We start from the raw sequence: 20603 nt of genomic DNA on the forward strand, positions 1-20603 counted from the left end.
ATTTAACCATGGGGAATGAGAAAGTAGTTTACTTCAAACTCTGACCAAAGACTTTACTCTTTGCGAGATAGTGTATTATATTCAGTCGTAGCGAACCCCAACCCAGCTGACAGAGAAAATACTAGTAATAGTGTTTATTGTTGCTATGGTGATGAGGTGAATTAAGCTATAAATTATAAATGATCAATTGCAAAAACAAACACCCGATTGCATATAGCCATTTCTCCTATAAATATTAATTGTCACCCAATGATTCTGTTGTGCTTTTGCAAGCTGACACCTTCTTTGACATGAATCGTCAACCAGCTTCATTTAAAAAGTTGACTTTGTACAGTTGTGGTTTCTACAGAACACTTGATGACAGTATTTCCTTATAGTCGTGAAATATCACTTTTATGTCGTTTTTGTTGTCATTTTGTTTACATTTTCTTTAACTTAAAGGCAGCCTATGCATTTCTTTGCAGCACCCTATGGAAGTAAACGAGTAACTTTCACCCAAAAATGTACGGTCCAGGAGGGATTTCCAGGGGGTCCACAACTCCACACACAGCTAAATGATACACACACGCACCAAATAGACCCTAACAGGTCCATTTACACTCTCAGAGTTAAAATTAACATTGATTTTACAATATAAATTGGGGTCCTAGAGATAGAAATGCCACTAAATGGGGGTCCGTAGCCTAATGCATGTCAAACTGTGGGTCCTCGAAATCAAACGGGTTGAGAATCACTGCTAGAGCCGTAAAAATCTTCTCTTATGGAGGTCCCTGGCATATCTCTTCAGATGGGGTTCCGCGGGCATGATATACAGTAGCCTAAGTGTCAATTTGGGGGTCCTTGACATGAAAAAGTTTGCGAACCACTGAATTTCACACTCACCATGAAGCCTTGAATTGAATGGGTGATTTTTAACTGAGTGAATACTTTGATGAACGGGACATTTTTGCCACAGACGTACAAAATGACTGGACAATAATAATATAATGAGCACATTATCGATCAGGCTTATCAAGCCCACTATCGTGCATTTTCTATTATTTTGTGGAAAGACGACAAATTCTGAACAGAACAAGTATATTTTACTATGGCTGTCAAATACATTACTTTTACAAATGCAGACAGAAGGCAATTGACCTTTTTACTTTTGGAAAATAATATTGAACCAGTTAAAATAATATTGAACAAAATTACGCTTTAAAGGGACGGTACACACACAAACCAGTTAACTGGTTTGTGTGTGTACCGGTTTGTGTGTGTACCGTCACTTTAAAGCGTAATTTGTTTACCCGAGCAGCGCTGGTTGGCAGGTATCAATACACTTTTAGACTGACATGTTTATGCCAGCATGGACGATTAGATTTTATTTATTGATCGCCTCTTGTCTTGATTGTTTAAACATGTAGTCATGGGCCGCTATGCTCCATAACAGGCTTGATAAGCCCAAAGCTTACTGATATCGGGTGCTCAATAAGCTTGTTATCGGGTTTCTTTCGGGTATCGAGCTCCATCCTTACTTAGGAATGTGACAAAACAAATCTCCATCAATTCAATGGGGTGTGTAAAGTGTTTATTTGGCTTATCTACTCCTTTAACCAATTTATATAATCTCACTTTCTTGCACATGTTTTATGAAATAACCTTTTGTACCAGGAGTGTGATTAGTATAATCTTGAGTATATGTGGCTCAATCTTGTACTTTCTTTTTTCAAATAAACTTTTACAAAGATTTTACCAATATTCAACATCTTTATTGTATATAAACATATGTATTTACAACCATGAGGATTTACAATACAAACTGGTACCATAAATACATTGTATTAGCAATTACAACAATGTGATGGTGGGTGTGTGTACTCGGTTGTGCACTGTGTAGCGTACTTAAAATAGCAGATCTACAAGTTCACATTGCATCACTTTGTGAGCTTATACCATGGCTTGTACCTAGCCAGATACAGTACGTATACCTTATATAAAACGAATTATACCAAAGTTCAACATCACGGTTACATCCACACAAACATTAAATCTATGAATGCAAACATATCCCACACAGACTCTGTTTAAATAACAATCACAGGCACGAAACACAACCCATTAAAAAAATTAAAAGAAAGTGGATCAAATATTTTTCAAGATTTAGTTTCATTAAAGCGTTTTGGGCAGCACAGCCAGCATAATACTATAAAGCTGGAGGTTGGTCTGTGCTGCAACTATGCAGGCCACCAATCATGTTGTTTTGTATCCTGTATCCGGTTGCAGTACCGCTGGTTTCAACATAGTCATATTGGCTGATGGATTCTTCCCGTGGACTAAAACACAGATGTATGTTGAGGGTCACTGTGGTCCAGTGAAGCCGATGTGTTTGTTGTTAGTGGAGCTAAGAGGTGTGACCACCAGTCCCTGGCTCAGGTCCAGTCCTCTGCCCTCCTTCTGCTGCAAATACATTGGGATTAATGCTGGCCGCTTATTGTAAACATCTGCTAACATCAGTGTCGATTTTGTCGACTAATACTGTCTATAACAGGGAAAACAATTGTCGACAACATTTTTTCACTGACAAAAACTAATTGGAAACTAAATGAAAACTAGGATAAATATATTGACAATTTCGTCAATAAAAACTAGACTAAAATGTTAGGAAGGGACTAGTGGACAAGTGATCCAGTATAAGAAAAAGACATGTCAGTTTACACTTGGTTGCATGCTGAAAATAGCAGATCTACAAGCTCACTGCGACACATTGTGAGCTTGTAGATCGGCTATTTCAGCAAGTGTAAAATCAGCCATTAAGGCCAGCCAAAATACATTTTAGTCGACTAAATCAACTATAGATTTAGTTGTCTAATATCTTATGGAATTTAGTCAACTAAAACTAGACCAAGAGTAAAACATTCCAGGTGACTAAAATGTGACTGAAACTAAAATCTAAATTTGCTCTCAAAAACAACATTGGCTAAAGTCATGTTTAGGTGTTGAGTTTGTAGCTAAATTAGAAACAAACACAGCCAGGCATGCAGCATGAATGCAATCACTGTGAAATTAATTGTCATCTGGTATTCTGACGCTGAACCGATCACATCAGTTCACATGTCTCTGTTCCATAGATTTTAAAAGTCCCTTCCAAATTATATATGAAAAAACGAAGAGGTTTCTTTAGAAACCAAGGTTTTGTAAGTAGAGTGAGCGAAATACTTCACTCTATGGGATGTTTCCCTTGCGGAGCAAAGGGCAGAAACTTCAGTCATGAACTCCCACAGCACATATAGCTCCTAAATATGTACTGTGGGTTTAAGAGCGATGACGTAGACGCCCTGCTTCTCGAAGCGTCTAGTCTGCGTCTACGTCATGTGCGCTCATTCGTACACCTTTCTTCTGCCGGGCCAAGACAGAAGGGTGTTTCGAGTGAAGTATTTCGCTCACTCTACTTACAAAACCTTGGTTTCTAAAGAAACCTCTTCGTTTTGTTAAGTATTCGTTCACGAAATACTTCACTCTATGGGACCTTATGAACTCCCGTGTCTTGAATTTAGTCAAGTGTGTTCAGGGCTATATGGTAACCTAAAAGAGGGCTGGAGAACCTCTGGTTGATAGCCCGGTCCCGGTGGAGAATGGTAGTAGCCTCGGGCTGACCTATACATTCCCAGTGTAGATGCTTAATGTAGGCCTGGTATATCCAGGGCATCTAGACTTATGTGATTACACATGGTTTAATGGCCTAATAGGTCCATTATGGAGCGGCAGCTCCCAACACTGCGTGCGCCACAGAGGGCGCTGCCACGTCTAGGTTATAGTATGTGGCAAATGTTGAGGGAGAGGACCAGCTCGCTGCGGTACAGACCTCTTGGATTGGGACTCCCTTGCAGAGTGCCCATGATGCTGCCATGCCTCTTGTGGAGTGAGCTCTCAGCGCTTGTGGGGGCTCCACTCCCTGACTAGTATAAGCCAGGCGGATGGTTTGCACTATCCAATTGGAGATACTGACCGTTGTGACGGGCTTTCCTTTGGTCCTGGTACCCCAGGATACGCTAGAGATAGCGACTTTGGTGACAGGTTTTCCCCTGGTTCTTTCACCCCAGGATATGAACAGTTGATGACCTATCCTGTAGGGGCCTGTCCTGTCCATGTAGGTGCGGAGCGCTCTCACTGGACAAAGGCGGTTCAGCCTCCTGTCCTCTTCCGTGGCGAAGGGGGGAGGGTGGAAAAACTGTAGGTCCACCGGTACGCAGACCGAGAAAGCGTTCTTTGGTAAGAAGGCTGGGTTTGCTTTGATGGTGACCTTGGTTGACCTGTCGTCGAATCTCATGCACTCTGGAGTGGTCGAAAGTGCATGTAGATCGCTGACCCTCTTAGCGGTCGTCAGAGCGACTAGGAGGGCTGTCTTAAGAGTAAGAAACTTTAGGTCAGCCGTCTGCAGTGGCTTGAAGGGCTCATTGGTTAGAGCCCTGAGTACTATAGGGACAGATCCCAGGAGGGGACCAGGGGCCTGTTGACCCTACAGTCCCTGCGTACGCCTTTCACAAACTGTCTTACTAGCGGAGAATGACTGGTGGTGAAGTTGCATTACCTGATGAAAAGGTTACATATCATTGTGAAGTCATTGTGAAGTCAAATGCCCATATAATAATGTGGGCATTTGTCACTTTACTCTTGCAAATCGAAGAGGTTTCTTTAGAAACCAAGGTTTTGTAAGTAGAGTGAGCGAAATACTTCACTCTATGATACCGTCTGGTTGTCAATGCCCACGTGGCAAGCCGAGATGGCTGACAGGTGGGTTTTCACTGAGGAGATGCCTAGACCTCTGTCCGGGAACTCCTGCAGGAATGTCAGAATGTCGACTATTGAAGCTTGGAAAGGGATAACCTGGTTAGGTCGTTCTAAGCACCACTGCTCGAACACACTCCAGGCTGTGTCGTAGTGTAACGCTGTTGACTGGGCTCTGGCCCTCTGAATTGTTGCAACAACATTCAGAGGGAGGCCGGTTTCAGTCAGCATTGCCCTCTCACAGGCCAGACCCATAGGTCTAGGTCCTTGGGGAAAGGGTGGAAGATCTCTCCTCTTGCTTGCGTGAGGGGGTCCGCTCGTAGAGGGAGCTGCCATGGTTGTCTGTAGAGGAGGGGAGCTATCTCCGACCTCCAGACGCCCCAGGCTGGTGCTACTAGGAGTAGCGTCAGACCCTGAGTACTCACTCTGTCCAGAGTGTGAAGAATGAGACTCAGTGGAGGGAAGGCGTAGAGAAGGGACCTGGGCCATTGGTGAGCTAGAGCGTCTAGTCCCAATGTTGATGGTCCTCTCATGGCGAAGAAGAGGACACTTCGTGTCCTGCTCTGAGGCGAACAGGTCTACCTCGGGTGCTCCGAACCTGCACCAGATCTGGTTCGCTACCTGGGGGTGTATAGTGACCAGTCTGCGTATCAGAGGTCTCCCCTGGACAGCAGGTCCGCCCCTGTGTTTAGAACACCCGGGACGTGGCACGCTGTAATGGACAAGAGACGAGTGTTGCACCACAACGTGCGTTTCTGAGCCAGTTGGTGCAAGCGGGGGAACCTGAGTCCCCCTTGCTTGTTGATGTAGCACATCGTTGTCATGTTGTCTGTCCTGACCAGGACGTGACAACCTTGGGCGCGCGGTTCGAAGCTCCTCAGTGCGAGGAACACCGCCATCAGCTCCAGATAATTGATGTGGCAGGACCGTAGTTGTCCTGTCCACAGCCCTCTGGCTGTAGCGCCCTCCAATGTGGCTCCCCAGCCAGACATGCTGGCGTCTGTGGTGACGACTTTCCTGGTCAGAGGTCTGCCCATAGGGACGCCCTCTGAGAGGGCTCGTCTGTCCGCCCACCATTTCAGTGCTAGCACGCATTGTGACGTCACTGTTACCCTCTAGCGGCGACGGTGCATGGGTATGCATAAAGCATTCATCCACCGTTGAAAAGGTTTCACATTTAGCCTGGCTAGGCAGACTATGTGAACCCCTGGGGCCATAAGCCCCGCCCTCCGGAGGCATGCATGAAAAAGAATCGAACGATCCCTCTTGAATGATGCCGTGGACTTTATTATCAACGGTTCATGGGTATGCGTACAGCATTTACCCACCGTTGAAAAGGTCTCATATTCAGCCTGTTTAGGCGGAATATGTGAGCCACTGAGGCTAAAAGCCTCGCCATCCGGAGGCGTGCATGAAGAGTAATCGTGCGATACCTCTTGAATGATGCCTCGGACTGTATTATCGCCTCTATCCCCTCTTGGCTCGGGTGAGTCGTGGGAGAGATTGAGTCTGGCGTTATACCGATGGAGTCTATAGACTTTTCTTTCGGGCTATAGACTGTTTCGGAGTTAGCACGCTCTTCTCCTGGTTTACTTGAAACCTGAGAGTGGAGGTGGTTGAGCACTCCTGTTGAGTGTGCAGTGGCGCCTCCTGTGGCGAGTCTGCTCACAGGGGCCATTCGTCTAATGTTGCTAGGCGAATGTCCTGTTGTCATAGTGGAGCTTATAGCCATGGCTGTAACCTTCACAGAGACTCTCGGACTCAGGGACAGTCCGAACGTGCGCCAGTCCCCTTCGCGGAGTAAGCTTAGTAGGACTGGCGGTGTCAGCATTTTGGAGCCAAAGTCATCAAAATCGATTCGGGGCTCTGAGGTTTGAATGGGCGAAGCCCGCCCCCTGTCTTTTCACCAGAAAATAGCGGGGAACCCGTTGAGAGACTGGTTGACAGGGACCTCTCTGAGATGGCATCTTTCTGCAGGAAGGAATTGATTTCCTCCATTAGAATGTGCCTCGCCTCTCCGTCTGCTCTCGAGAAGATGATTCCTTCGAGAGTGGGCGGTTTTATTTAGGCGAATTGGAGCCTTTAGCCCTCTGCTATAGTGCGCATGATCATGGGGAGTTCCCAGTATCTAGCACTGAGCTTGATGACGTAACAGGGAGCCCCTTCTGTTCCAGGGGATTCTGTCCGTGAGGCTTTGGTGCCCTCTAGCGATTTGAGCGCATGGGGACAAGTGTTTCTCTTCCTTTAGATGAGAAAATGAGAGATAGTTGCTTTAAACAGTGCTGTCTGTGGCGACTATCTCTGAGGCATTGTGGTGCACTCTAGTGGCCTAGGCGCGTAGAGGCATTACCTGCTAGAGACAAGCGCCGTTATTCTTTCATTGTAGGTGAGAAAATAATTGGGCGTAGAGTACGCGGCCTGTGACAGTGAGCGTGGTTATTCCCCACGTATGGCCCACGTATGGTCTTCAGGTCGTTTCAAGTCGTATTAGTGTTTTTTGTTTCATTGTATAATTTTATTTTATAAAAAAAAATACAGAGAATACACATTAACAACAAATGCAGAAAAGGGTACAGAGGCTAGTAGCATGCACCATTTTCGGCTTTGAAACGTCTTTTAGAGTCTGTGGTTTGAGGGTGAGGTCCGTGACCACTACCCTCTAACTCGGACCCCTGAAGGGAGGAGAGAAGAGAAGCCCACGTTCTAGGGGAAGGTTCTGTCTGTGAGGCTCTGGTGCACTCTAGTGGCCTAGGCGTGTAGAGGCATTAGATATCATTGACAGCCCGTTCATTTTTCAATCAATTGAAAAAATAATTGGGCGTGACCTCCCGGGCCTGGGACAGTAAAATACTGTCCCAGAGGCGGGTTATAGTCCCCACAATGGGCTTGTGCCCTTCTTCAGGTCGTCAAGTTTCAAGTTGTTCCTGTGTTTTTGTTTTTGTGTTACTCTTTGAAGTAAAAAACATACACATTGTGACATAATTATGCACATTCTAACAACATTTGAGGGTTTTGTACAGTGGCAGCACTGCATGTACATTCCCTCTGAAACGTTTGTAGGGCGGAGAGCAGCGGCCAGCGGTCCCGGGGCGTCCTCTGTGTCCGTCGTCCACCCTGAAAGCAGCCTAACTAGAATGCTAAACAAGCTAGGATGGCAGCGACCATCCAACGAGGTTGTTAATCCCGACCTCTTTTAATTGTTAGCTAAACAGCTAAACAAACCTAGCTTCACAATGTACATACCTTGTAATGTTGGGGGAAGCAGTGGGTAGAGTGAGATTTTCGTGTTACTTTTTTATTGAGGTAAAAAACATACACATTTGTGACATAATCATGCACATTCACCATGTTTGAGGGGTTTGTACAGGGGCAGAAGTGCTTGTACATTCCCACTGAAACGTTTGGCTTGTGGTTCGAGACCACTACTCTCGGGGAGTGGGTTGACCCGTTTCTTTGTTAGCAACGTTAGCTATAAGCTAGTAGAGCCGTGGGTGTTAGGTCCGTTGACTCTACGCAGCGAAAGCTAGTTAGCTCCCCGCTAGCGCGCGGCACAGGCCTCTCATGGTTTAGCCGAGCTAGCACGCGGCACCTTATGGGGTGGTACGTGTTAGCTACGGCCAGTGTTGTTGCCGCATCCCGCCACGGCGCACCACTTCTGAGGCTTTTCTTTCTCTTTTCTGGGGTAGAGAAGCCTCTTCGGCGGCGTCTCGCTGCTGCTGCGGTCTCCTTCCCCGGGGAATTTCCGTGGAGAAGGGGACCGCGAGTTAGCTGGCTTCGTGTGAGGGCTAATAGCCGGAACGTGAAGGAAGCTGGAATTAGCTGACTCTGTGAAAAGGCCTACTAGCCGCGAACGTAGAGAAAGCTAATTTACTAGTTGGCTTATTGGCCGCGTAGTTTTAGTTGAAGCTGAACTAGCGAAAACTGGCTTAGAGGCCTAGTCAACACCAGCTAGCTAACGTGAAGGTAGACTAGCGAACAAAGGGCTGTATGGGCCTCGGTGAACACTAGCTAACTTCTGAGGCTTTTCTTTCTCCTTTTCTGGGGTAGAGAGGCCTCTTCAGCGGCGTATCGCTGCTGCCTCCTTCCCCGGGGAATTTCCGTGGAGAAGGGGACCGCGAGTTAGCTGGCTTCGTGTGAGGGCTAATAGCCGGAACGTGAAGGAAGCTGGAATTAGCTGACTCTGTGAAAGGGCCTACTAGCCGCGAACGTAGAGAAAGCTAATTTACTAGTTGGCTTATTGGCCGTGTAGTTTTAGTTGAAGCTGAACTAGCGAAAACTGGCTTACAGGCCTAGTCAACACCAACTAGCTAACGTGAAGGTAGACTAGCGAACAAAGGGCTGTATGGGCCTCGGTGAACACTAGCTAACTTGACGTGGAGTCTCTATGTGAAAACTAGGCTGGCGAAAACGGGCTTAGGGGCCCCGTAAAACACCGCCTAGTTTTAACGCTGAAGGTGCTATGCTAGCGCTGGCTAGTAAACCGAGCGAGCTAGGAAGATAGCACCTTAGTGAGACTCGAGCTATGCTAACTGTAGATAGCTATCAATAGGAAGTTAGTGCCTTGCTAAGCTAATGCTAAGCGGCGCTAGCTGTAAGCTAACGCCAACGGCGCTAGCTGTAGTTGATGTTAGCTTCCTATTCTGAAAAGGGCGGTCTTTTCGAATTGTTTTATTTTAGAACTTAGGTTTTAACCGTTCTAGGAGCTTTGTTTCTGCAGAGTTTCTTTGCGAAGAATTCTGTCTGAAGAAAGTTCAAGTATCAGGGAACCTCACGGTACTCGAGTTGCACTCTTGTCCGATTTTCAAGGTATAAATTGCCCTAAACACTTGACTCTATTAACAGAAGTCTGTCCTTACAGCTCGGCAGAAGAAAGCGAATGAGCGCACATGACGTAGACGCAGACTAGACGCTTCGAGAAGCAGGGCGTCTACGTCATCGCTCTTAAACCCACAGTACATATTTAGGAGCTATATGTGCTGTGGGAGTTCATGACTGAAGTTTCTGCCCTTTGCTCCGCAAGGGAAACATCCCATAGAGTGAAGTATTTCGTGAACGAATACTTAACAAAACTACAGGATACAGGTTAAACAAATGAGTGAGGGGCGCTCTGATGATCGTACATCATCATAATTTGCTCAGGTGCATATGACGTAAATTCTACATTCATTGTCAATAGGAATTTCATCTTTGTGGAAGATGAAATGTTTGTGTAAGACAAAAATCTACACTAATAGCTGAATATAGGAACAGATTGAAATAAATGTATTATATAGTAATAATAATGGCAATTAAAGCAAATTAAGCTTTAAGTTTATATTTGGTTAATTCTGTATAATAAATTGAACTTCATGTAATTCTTGGCAACTCTTGGCAACTGGTCTCTAATCTTATGGATGTAGGCAATAACAAGGACATCCATGTTCTCTCAGCTGTCAAACCTAAAACAATATGAGAACCAGAGCCAGAATCTGGCCAGGTAGTTTCAGAGCCTAACCCTAATTGTTTGTAAATCTGCATGAAAACCACTCACTGCTCTGTAGTCCACAAACATCTCCTTGAAGGCTATGAAATCAGTGAATGTCAGCAGCAAGTCAAATATGTCACCCGGTACTTCCTCTTTATGGTGTCTGCATGGGAGAAATGGAAATCAGAGTTAGAGACAGAGACAGACAGAAAGATGATATGACGGCACACAGTCATGTTTTTACATCTATATGCGATGGCATGATGGCATCTACATGCGATCAGCCGAGACTCCAGTGAGTCAAAGACAGCTATACCATCATGGGCCCCACCTAAAGAATACTGCCCCAAAAAAACAATCTGATGGTGGCGTATATCTCGTTTGTGTCCGAGCATAGGCATGGTAACGCCCCGCCTGCCTCTGATTGGCCTATACCGACACTGCCCGTCTTGACTGTCCTCCGAGTTGCAAGGCAAATAATACAAGAGAATGAAAGCTTGGCAAGCGTGACAGAATGCAGCCATGTAACTAACTTGTATGTTTTTTTGTAGAAGAGGCAAACTAATATTGTTTACTTTGATTGAATAATTGATTGAACATAAATAAATAAAGTGTTAGTGTTGATTATCGTGTGTTAATATAATTATAGTAAACTAATACTATTATACTAAAGAGGATAAAGATGAGAAGGGAAAAGAGACCTTTTTTTACAGTACAATAATGTTTAAAGTTTTCACTGTATACAAATAAATTACACAATAATCAACACACATGTTCAATCAATTATTCCATCAAAGCAAACGGCATAAACAATATTAGTTTGTCTCTTCTACTTGTATCATACCGTACTTGTATTATTAATTTATTTCCCACCACGGAGTAACCTCGTATCAGACCATCCAGCATAGCTATATCCACCTCGGAGGACAGTCAAGGAGGATCTTTGTGTTACTGGACATTCTATAATTTCATTCAAACAAAGCAAGCGTCTTTAGTGTTTCAGTCTGCCCATGAAGAGGCTCACACAAAGGGAGAAAAGTGGTCACTACAACAATTAGATAGGACTTTTCTGTTTGGAGAATGGGCTGTGAAGGGGAAGTTGCACCTAGTTAGCCAGATCTGAATATTATGAATATGCTCCATCAAGGAGCCTACAGAAATAAGTCAAGTAAGTGTGCCATCTAGTGGCCGGCTGGGTGAAGTACATTTCTTAAAAGGATATTTCACTTTAAAAAATAAATTAAATTTATCATCTACTCAGGCTTATGTGAACACCCCAGACAGTTTTTAAGTTGTTCGATTCAGTATTTAGATATTTGATATTCATTTTAGCTGCCCCGACCCCTTCCTATACAAACCCCTTATAACTTCAAACTCCATTTTAACCATGATAGATTCATCGAAAACAACCCGTCCTTTTTTCTGGTGCCTGATGTTGTCCTTCTAATACGTGAGGGGCCGTGGTTTTTCATTTACCGTTTTAAATTATTTTTAATAATTGTTTTTGTTTTCTTTGGTCTCCGCTGGCTCCTCCCACTCCTTATTCGTTAACAAAAATTATTATTATAAATAAATGAAAACAGTAAAAGCCACAGCCCCCTCACGGACAATATCAGTCACCAGAAAAAAAGGAGTTTGAAGTTGTATAAGAAGGGGGCGGCAGCTAAAAGTAATATCTAAATACTGAATCGAGCAACTTAAAAACTGTCTGGGGTGTTCACATAAGCGAGTAGAAGATAAAATGACCAAAACCTTTTTCGAAAGTGAAATATCCCTTTAAGTAACAGGTGCATCAATAGGTTTCCGGGAACAGTGAGTCATTTTTTTCAATACAATTGCAGTGTTTTGATCTCGGGCAGGCCGTTGCACATTGGCCACATAAAACAAATTACTTGCTGGTGCATTTTAGGCCCAAAATGAACTCCTTTTCTGTCAATTAAAACGCTCTGCATTATAATAGACATAGGTATACTTGAGCGGTCAGGAGAACATCGAAAAGATTTCAACAGGTGCTCGAACAAAAAGAGATACGCTGGAGAGTAGAAGTCTGTAGTATAGCTGACGAAGGCCCGAGCATCTATGATTTGGTAATACATTATTTTGGGGGCATTCAGAACGTTTATGTGACGTTTATATACAACATGTGTGTAATCAAAGACACAAGGAAACAGTTACCTTACCCCTAATCAAAACAGCCTATTATTCAGTTTTGGTTATTAAAGCTAAGATACCCAAAAAGCATGGAGTGAGAGCAAAAGCATGGTCTTACATTAGCAGGTCTATGAAGGTGGTCATGTTGAAGCCAGGGGTCCTCTCTATCAGCTTTTGCTCAAGGTATTTCTCCAGCAGATCACCCTACAGGAGAGACAAAAACACAGATCCTACTTAGAAATACGAGCAGAAGCAATGTGTCATAAATGTTGAATAACAAGATATTATCATTGCCTACATCAGTGGTTCTCAAGGTGGGGTCCCAGCTAAATGATAGTTTGAAACAAAATGGGCCCTTATAATAATAATAATCTTTATTGTCCCGAAGGATATTTGTCTTCACAATCTGTTCAACACCCACATAAAAAACAACACAGAGCACATGACACCAAGACAATACAAAAACAAAACATGAGGTCGCCACTGTTTTTGTATTGTCTTGGTGTTATGGCACTCTTAGAGTTAAATTAACATTGATTTTACAATATAAATTAGGGTCCCAGAGATAGAAATAGCTTAGTCTGTAGCCTAATGCATGTCAAACTGAGGGTCCTTGGTTGACAATCACTGCTAGAGCCGTAAAAAATCTTCTCTTATGGGGGGTCCCTGGCATATATTTTCAAATGGGGGTCCGCGGGCTAATAAGTGTCAATTTGGAGAACCACTGACCTACATGTACATGGTTGACTGTTACACATCCCTCAGATTATCGACATGGCAGTTAGCTATTAATTGGTGAAATCAGTGAAGGGTGTAAAGCTGAGTAAAGATGTAGGCGGGAGAGCATGATATCAACTTACATATTCGTTGAAGATCGGTGTGTAGCTGAGCTTGTTCTCCTCGGAACTGTCAAACTCCAGGAAGTGTTTGTCCATGAAGCTCTGCTGCAGCTGTTGGAACTCTTCATCTATGGAAGGAGACGGTAGAAAACAAGCACTAAGAACTCTTCATCTATGGAAGGAGACGGTAGAAAACAAGCACTAAGAACTCTTCATCTATGGAAGGAGACGGTAGAAAACAAGCACTAAGAACTCTTCATCTATGGAAGGAGACGGTAGAGAACAAGCACTAAGAACTCTTCATCTATGGAAGGAGACGGTAGAGAACAAGCACTAAGAACTCTTCATCTATGGAAGGAGACGGTAGAAAACAAGCACTAAGAACTCTTCATCTATGGAAGGAGATGGTAGAGAACAAGCACTAAGAACTCTTCATCTATGGAAGGAGACGGTAGAAAACAAGCACTAAGGGCTTATCCCTAAAATTTCTTCTTTTTTTTTTTTTTTACTATTTTTTATAGTTCAACTAGCCGATCTACAAGCTCACAACTTGTTGATGTAGATCGGCTAGTTAGTTGAACTATTCAATTTTTATAAATAGTCAAAAAAAGACAGACGTTTAGGGATAAGGGGTTTAGCATGGACGGAAATAGAGCCCTCTATCTGTTTTAACTAATCTTACCCATGATTATATCTTCTATGTTTCCAATAACAGCATCGAAAGTAGCATCTGCAGGTGATGAACTGAAATGAGAAGACAAAGAGCGTGTGTGACTTCGAGGTCTAATGTGATCACTGAAGCTGTGGAGGAAAAAGTAGTCAAATATTGTACGTAAAGGGATAGTTCAGATTTTTTAACTTAAGCTGTATATTTTTTACCCCTCTATCACACGGAACTATGTTTTTTGTGTCCTATCACTATGCCCAAAAAATAGTTCCATGTGATAGAGGGGTCAAAGTTGAACTAAAGTTGCGCTAATATTTTAGAAATAGGTCAACAATACAAATGATGTTGAATTTGTGAATTAATTTACTTTTACTGCGTGGCCCCAGTGTCCCCCACAAAATGACCGAGAGTACTTAATATTGACCAAAACCAGAGCAGAACTCCCACCCATGGGACTTGGGAAATCAATTAATACAATTAATACAATGCCACTGTGGCAAGCTTTTCCAGGAATCTGGTCGACCAGATTCCCGAGAAAAGCTTGCCACAGCCAATCTGCCGCGTGGGTGGAGCTTCATTTCCATCCACCAGCTGTCTAAAAACCCGGAAGAGACGCTGGCAGACAGCGGCTTTTGGCCGCGCATGGAATCCTAGGTGTGCTTACACCCGTGTGAACCCGGCCGTCATGCTAAATGCAAAACACACACACACACACACCAAGAAGAAGAACATACTTAGAAACAGCAATGTTGTCCTCGTCTAATGTTATGTCAACCATCTCAACGATGTTGTCTCCATGGCCCACAATGTCTGGCAGAACAGGATGAGAAAAACATATAGCATTGGTGGTCCCCAGCTAAATGATGGAGAGTTGGTAAACAAATGGACCGTCCCTTATTAAATAAATGGTAAATGGTAAATGGTGCATTTATATAGCGCCTTTATCCAAGGCGCTTTACATAGATTGTGCATTACATTCACCCATTCACACACCGATGGCAGCGGAAACCATGCAAGGCACCAACTAGCACATCGGGAGCAATTAGGGGTTCAGTGTCTTGCTCAAGGACACTTCGACAGTAACTCTGGGGGAGCCCGGGTTCGAACTGGCAACCTTGCGGTTTCCATCCAGGCACTCTACCCCTGAGCCACCGCCACCCTTCTTTAACTCTTGAGAGCGTAAAATGAAACTTCCTTTTACGCTCTCAATTGTTACATTATTGTTAAACATCCTGCTACCCTAATAGACAGGGGTACATGAGCACCTGGCCGTTCATTCGTGCTCTATCTCCGACCAAGCCACACTTCCACCACACATCTCTCTATGCAAAATAAAACCTGCACACTCCCACAAAAGACATAGACTACATTGCATTCGCCAGAAATGTCTTATTTACTGTTTAAATATTACTTTTCTGAAACACGCTATTCTTGCTCAACCTCAACAGCCTACGTCAGAATCGTCATGTTGGCGTCTACTACGCCAACTACGTTCACTTAATGGGGCCAGTCCTTCACAGTGACACACGCGTTAGATGAACCACGCGACCGGGATGGTTTCTACCCCTCAATGTCGTGCCTACTCTACACTGCCATCCCAAGTCCCCTCCCCCTTTCACTGCTCCTGTGTGTGACCTGTGAACTACTCTCTGACTGCACTGTGGCTTGATTTATATGTGCGAGGTTGAAATGTAATGCACATAAATTAATTATAGGTCCAGCAAGCAAATCATGATTGTCTGTTTGTGCTCAATAGGTCACCATCACATTCCGATTTTAGGTGTTGTGTTTTCTATGACATTTATTTGGGCCAGTAGTTTCATATCTATCCTTTTTCCGACCAACACAGAACATGCTAACGGTGTTAGCGCGTTAGCATCCATCTTGCTTTTGATTTATATGTGCGAGGTGGAAATGTAATGCACATAAATTAATTATAGGTCCAGCAAGCAAATCATGATTGTCTGTTTGTGCTCAATAGGTCACCATCACATTCCGATTTTAGGTGTTGTGTTTTGTATGACACTTTGGCCAGTAGTTTCATATCTATCCTTTTTCCTTTGACCAACACAGACCATGCTAACGGTGTTAGCGCGTTAGCATCACACAGCTTACAGCGTCAGTGTTGCATGAATACTTTCAACCATGACAATGCCGACTACTTTTGCTACACACACTTCCCAAGGATTATGGAGATGTCTTTATTTTTTTTTTAAGGTTGAGAAATGAAATAATTATGGTCGTTTCTAATCTCAGCATTTCACAAGAGAAAGACGTGGATGCCTTTCGCTGCGCTGTTGGCGTTGCCATGTCTCATAGAAACAAGTAAATAGGTCTTTAAAAAGAATCCCAAAACAAGCGCATATAACAGGGGTCTGTAACCTATTTTAAATGAAGTGCCATGTTTTTATTTTCTAGATAGTGAGTCAGCCACAAGCTCACATCACAACAATAATCCATGTAATAATCACAATAACAATACTAATAATAATAATCATAATAATCCTGCTACCCTAATAGACAGGGGTACATAAGCACATGGCCGTTTATCCAACAGCTTTCTCCGACCCAACCACACTTTCACCACACATCTCTATATGCAAAATAAATTCGGCACACTCCCAGAATACATATAGGCTACATTTCATTGAAAGAAATGTCTTAATTACTGAATAAATATTACTTTTGTCAACCACGCCATTGTTGCTCAACATCACCAGCCTACGTCAGAATCGTCATGTTGGCGTCTACTACGCCAACTACGTTCACTTATTGGGGCCAGTCCTTCACAGTGACACACGCGTTAGATGAACCACGCGACCGGGATGCTTTCTACCCCTCAATGTCGTGCATTTGCTGCGCCCTTCTAATGCTGCGCCACGCCTACTCTATACTGCTCCATGCGACTTGAACAGCGTCAGCAGCAGCAGCTCCGAGCCTCCGTCAGAAAGGCTGCCCACAGCACTGCACAGCCCCACACCCAAATGAATCGAATGAATGAATAAGGCGCTTATATCGCTATTGCTCAGTGGATGGGACATTTACATTAAAAGCAATCGGATGGACGCGTGGATAACGGCATGGTTGTGTGCAATCGGAGGGAAAGCTTCCATAATCCATATAGCTTCCATGCTAGCTGCTTCAGACACAGGGGAGGGGAGGGAGAAATAGTGCGAAATAGCGCTTATGCAACAATTACCCTAAAACACAAACACCTCAACTCGATGTCATTGTGAATAAGAATTTCGAGCGAAATAATAATTTTTGGAAGGACACTTTCACCCAGTATGAAGCTAAATGTGGAAGCCGTGTGTGTCACACCAAAACGGCTGACCTATAGAATCCTGTAACCAGCCTCTCGCACTGCCTGCGAGTTGGCTCCGTCTAAGGCTCCGTCTTATGAGCAAATTTAGAACTTCCGGTCTGACAGCTAGCAGATTTAAGACATCCGGTTGCTTTCAGAATAAAATAAGATTATTTAATTCGTTAATTAAATAATTTTTACATTACATTATTAGTATTATTATTACATTACAGTTATTGTAAAGACACACATTATGTTTCTGTGTAAAAATAAGTAATTAAATAACATAAAAAAGTTATCTAAATGGATAAATGCTATTCACTGGAGTGCATGGACTTTATAAAGTGGACACTGGACAAAAGACGGCTCCGCCAGGCAACTATCTGGACATACCCACGCGTTTGGGAAGATGTCCTCTACCACCCCACAGTCTCCGCTAAGCGGGAGAGGTGTAAAATTCACAGCAGCAGAGCTTCTACTGGGGTCAATGCAAAAAAATGTACCGTTTCCGGACCCAGAATGGACACTGGACAAAGAGGCCTCCGCGAGGCAACTATCTGGACTTACCCACGCGTCCGGGGAGATGTCCTCTACCACCCCACAGTCTCCGCTAAGCGGGAGAGGTGTAAAATTCAGAGCAGCAGACCTTCTATTGGGGTCAACACTCAAAAAAGTGCCGTTTCCAGACCCAGAATGGACACTGGACAAAGAGGCCTCCGCGAGGCAACTATCTGGACATACCCACGCGTCCGGGGAGATGTCCTCTACCACCCCACAGTCTCCGCTAAGCGAGAGAGGTGTAAAATTCAGAGCAGCAGAGCTTCTACTGGGGTCAATGCAAAATAAATTACCGTTTCCGGACCCAGACTGGACACTGGACAAAGAGGCCTCCGCGAGGCAACTATCTGGACATACCCACGCGTCCGGGGAGATGTCCTCTACCACCCCACAGTCTCCGCTAAGCGGGAGAGGTGTAAAATTCAGAGCAGCAGACCTTCTATTGGGGTCAACACTCAAAAAAGTGCCGTTTCCAGACCCAGAATGGACACTGGACAAAGAGGCCTCCGCGAGGCAACTATCTGGACATACCCACGCGTCCGGGGAGATGTCCTCTACCACCCCACAGTCTCCGCTAAGCGGGAGAGGTGTAAAATTCAGAGCAGCAGACCTTCTATTGGGGTCAACACTCAAAAAAGTGCCGTTTCCAGACCCAGAATGGACACTGGACAAAGAGGCCTCCGCGAGGCAACTATCTGGACATACCCACGCGTCCGGGGAGATGTCCTCTACCACCCCACAGTCTCCGCTAAGCGAGAGAGGTGTAAAATTCAGAGCAGCAGAGCTTCTACTGGGGTCAATGCAAAATAAATTACCGTTTCCGGACCCAGACTGGACACTGGACAAAGAGGCCTCCGCGAGGCAACTATCTGGACATACCCACGCGTCCGGGGAGATGTCCTCTACCACCCCACAGTCTCCGCTAAGCGGGAGAGGTGTAAAATTCAGAGCAGCAGACCTTCTATTGGGGTCAACACTCAAAAAAGTGCCGTTTCCAGACCCAGAATGGACACTGGACAAAGAGGCCTCCGCGAGGCAACTATCTGGACATACCCACGCGTCCGGGGAGATGTCCTCTACCACCCCACAGTCTCCGCTAAGCGGGAGAGGTGTAAAATTCAGAGCAGCAGACCTTCTATTGGGGTCAACACTCAAAAAAGTGCCGTTTCCAGACCCAGAATGGACACTGGACAAAGAGGCCTCCGCGAGGCAACTATCTGGACATACCCACGCGTCCGGGGAGATGTCCTCTACCACCCCACAGTCTCCGCTAAGCGAGTAAATGGGTGCTTATATTTCTATGTGAAATGTGGTGATGCTGGCATCACAATAGATGCCAGCATCACGCTGCCTCCGTCTAATAAGCACATTTACAACTTCCTGTTTGGAAACCGAAACAGATGCTTCTGACATTTGCCTGTGCGTGCTTAATCGTTGTACTTCTGAACACATTTCCCAAATCTCAGTGATTTATCCACACATCGCTCTGTGTGTGTGTGTTTGTGTGTGTGTGTGTGTGTGTGTGTGTGTGTGTGTGTGTGTGTGTCGCGTCGCCCTCCAGCTGCAATTGCGAGTGTGCGCTGTGTGCAGGGCACACTACTGAGTTTAAAACCACAGCTGAAACATGAAGTGGAGTCTGTCAATTCCCGCAATTTCCTTCTTCCCATATTGCGCTGCAACGACACTAGGATTGAGCCCCCCGAAGGGGGGCGAAATTCTAGTCTACTTAATTTACAAGAAGTCTACACAATTAGAGAAAGTAGAAGAATTGTTATTTTTGATCGTTTGCCTGTCATCTCTCCTAATGGTACTGATTGATTGATTGATTGATTGATTGATTGATTGATTGGTTGATTGATTGATTGAACGGTTTGCAGAATTACAGTACAATTCAAGCACAACTCAAAGTCTGTTAATTCAATTGTGAGTGGACGACCCAATAAAGCATTACACTTGTTTACAAGAGGGTCCACCTTGTTCAATTCATCAAAACATTTAGAGACGTACAAATATACACTTCTATATAGCCAAACAACAGAACTGGACAAAACTCTTACGGTATCCAACGACAACAAAATATTATTTAGTTTCGGCTCTGAGAGGCTAAATGTCATTAAATGGTGGTCCGTGGCTCAAATGCAGAATAAATAATGGACCTTGACATGAAAACCACTGGTTTAGCTAAATGGCTATGTCTGTCTGCTAAACTAACACATTTCCAGTATAGTAGACTGCATATTTTACAGGTTTCCTAAAGACCAAGGTTGTTTCTAACGCCGTATTAAATCACACCCTTACGTCGCTCAGTGATATCCATTTGTTTCATTCGCTTGAATTATTCTCTAGCTCCGAAAGTGTTTGGTAAATAAATATAATGAACGGAATAATAATAACCGTGTTTCCAAGGAGACGGAGAAAGCACGTCCTTCCCTTGGTGTCGTCCGGGTAAATCAAAGTCAGTTCTTTGGTTCCTACCAATTGTTACAGTCAGTGGTTTTCGTTTTCAATAAGTGGTCCGCTAAATGATGGAGAGTTGGTAACCACTAACCAAATTAACCCTTATTAGATATTTAACACTTATATATGTGTAAGAACTAAGTATGTGTAAGAATTGTTATTTTGATGAACGTTTGCCTGTCTATCTCTACTAGCTGTCTCTCTCCTGATTGGATTTGGTATCCTGACATTATTATTTTCTGTTTAATAGTTTAATACTAAATAGTAAATAGCTGGAGGAGAGATGAGAAGAGAAGACGAGAAGCCTAGATAGTATGCGCGCGTGTGTGTGTGCGTGTGTGTGTGCGTGTGTGTGTGCGTGTGTGTTTGTGTGTGTGTGTGTGTGTGTGTGTGTGT

At 44.2% G+C, this 20603-nt stretch overlaps 1 protein-coding gene across 1 annotated transcript; it reads right to left on the reverse strand.

Annotated features, from left to right (window-relative positions):
* Nucleotides 1-1780: 1780 nt before the first annotated feature.
* On the reverse strand, nt 1781-20171 carry arl2bp (ADP-ribosylation factor-like 2 binding protein). Its single transcript, XM_080760967.1, has 7 exons — nt 20049-20171; nt 14623-14698; nt 13904-13965; nt 13243-13349; nt 12501-12586; nt 10298-10394; nt 1781-2439 (listed from the first exon to the last, which is right to left on the reverse strand). Exons 1-7 carry the CDS (start codon nt 20074-20076, stop codon nt 2341-2343), a joined length of 555 nt encoding a protein of 184 aa, XP_080617093.1. The 5' UTR covers nt 20077-20171; the 3' UTR covers nt 1781-2340.
* Nucleotides 20172-20603: the final 432 nt, after the last annotated feature.

The sequence above is a fragment of the Protomyctophum bolini genome, assembly GCF_963924005.1.
Source record: "Protomyctophum bolini genome assembly, chromosome: 4".
NCBI classification, from domain to species: Eukaryota; Metazoa; Chordata; class Actinopteri; order Myctophiformes; family Myctophidae; genus Protomyctophum; species Protomyctophum bolini.

Excerpts from the sequence above, each read along its gene's own strand:
- arl2bp (XM_080760967.1), bottom strand. The coding sequence starts at position 20,076 with ATGAAACAAATGGATATCACTGAGCGAC. Across the intron at positions 13,350-13,903 it reads CATAGAAGATATAATCATGG|ATGAAGAGTTCCAACAGCTG; the intron begins GTAAGATTAGTT and ends CTCCTTCCATAG. Across the intron at positions 12,587-13,242 it reads CACCGATCTTCAACGAATAT|GGTGATCTGCTGGAGAAATA; the intron begins GTAAGTTGATAT and ends TCTCTCCTGTAG.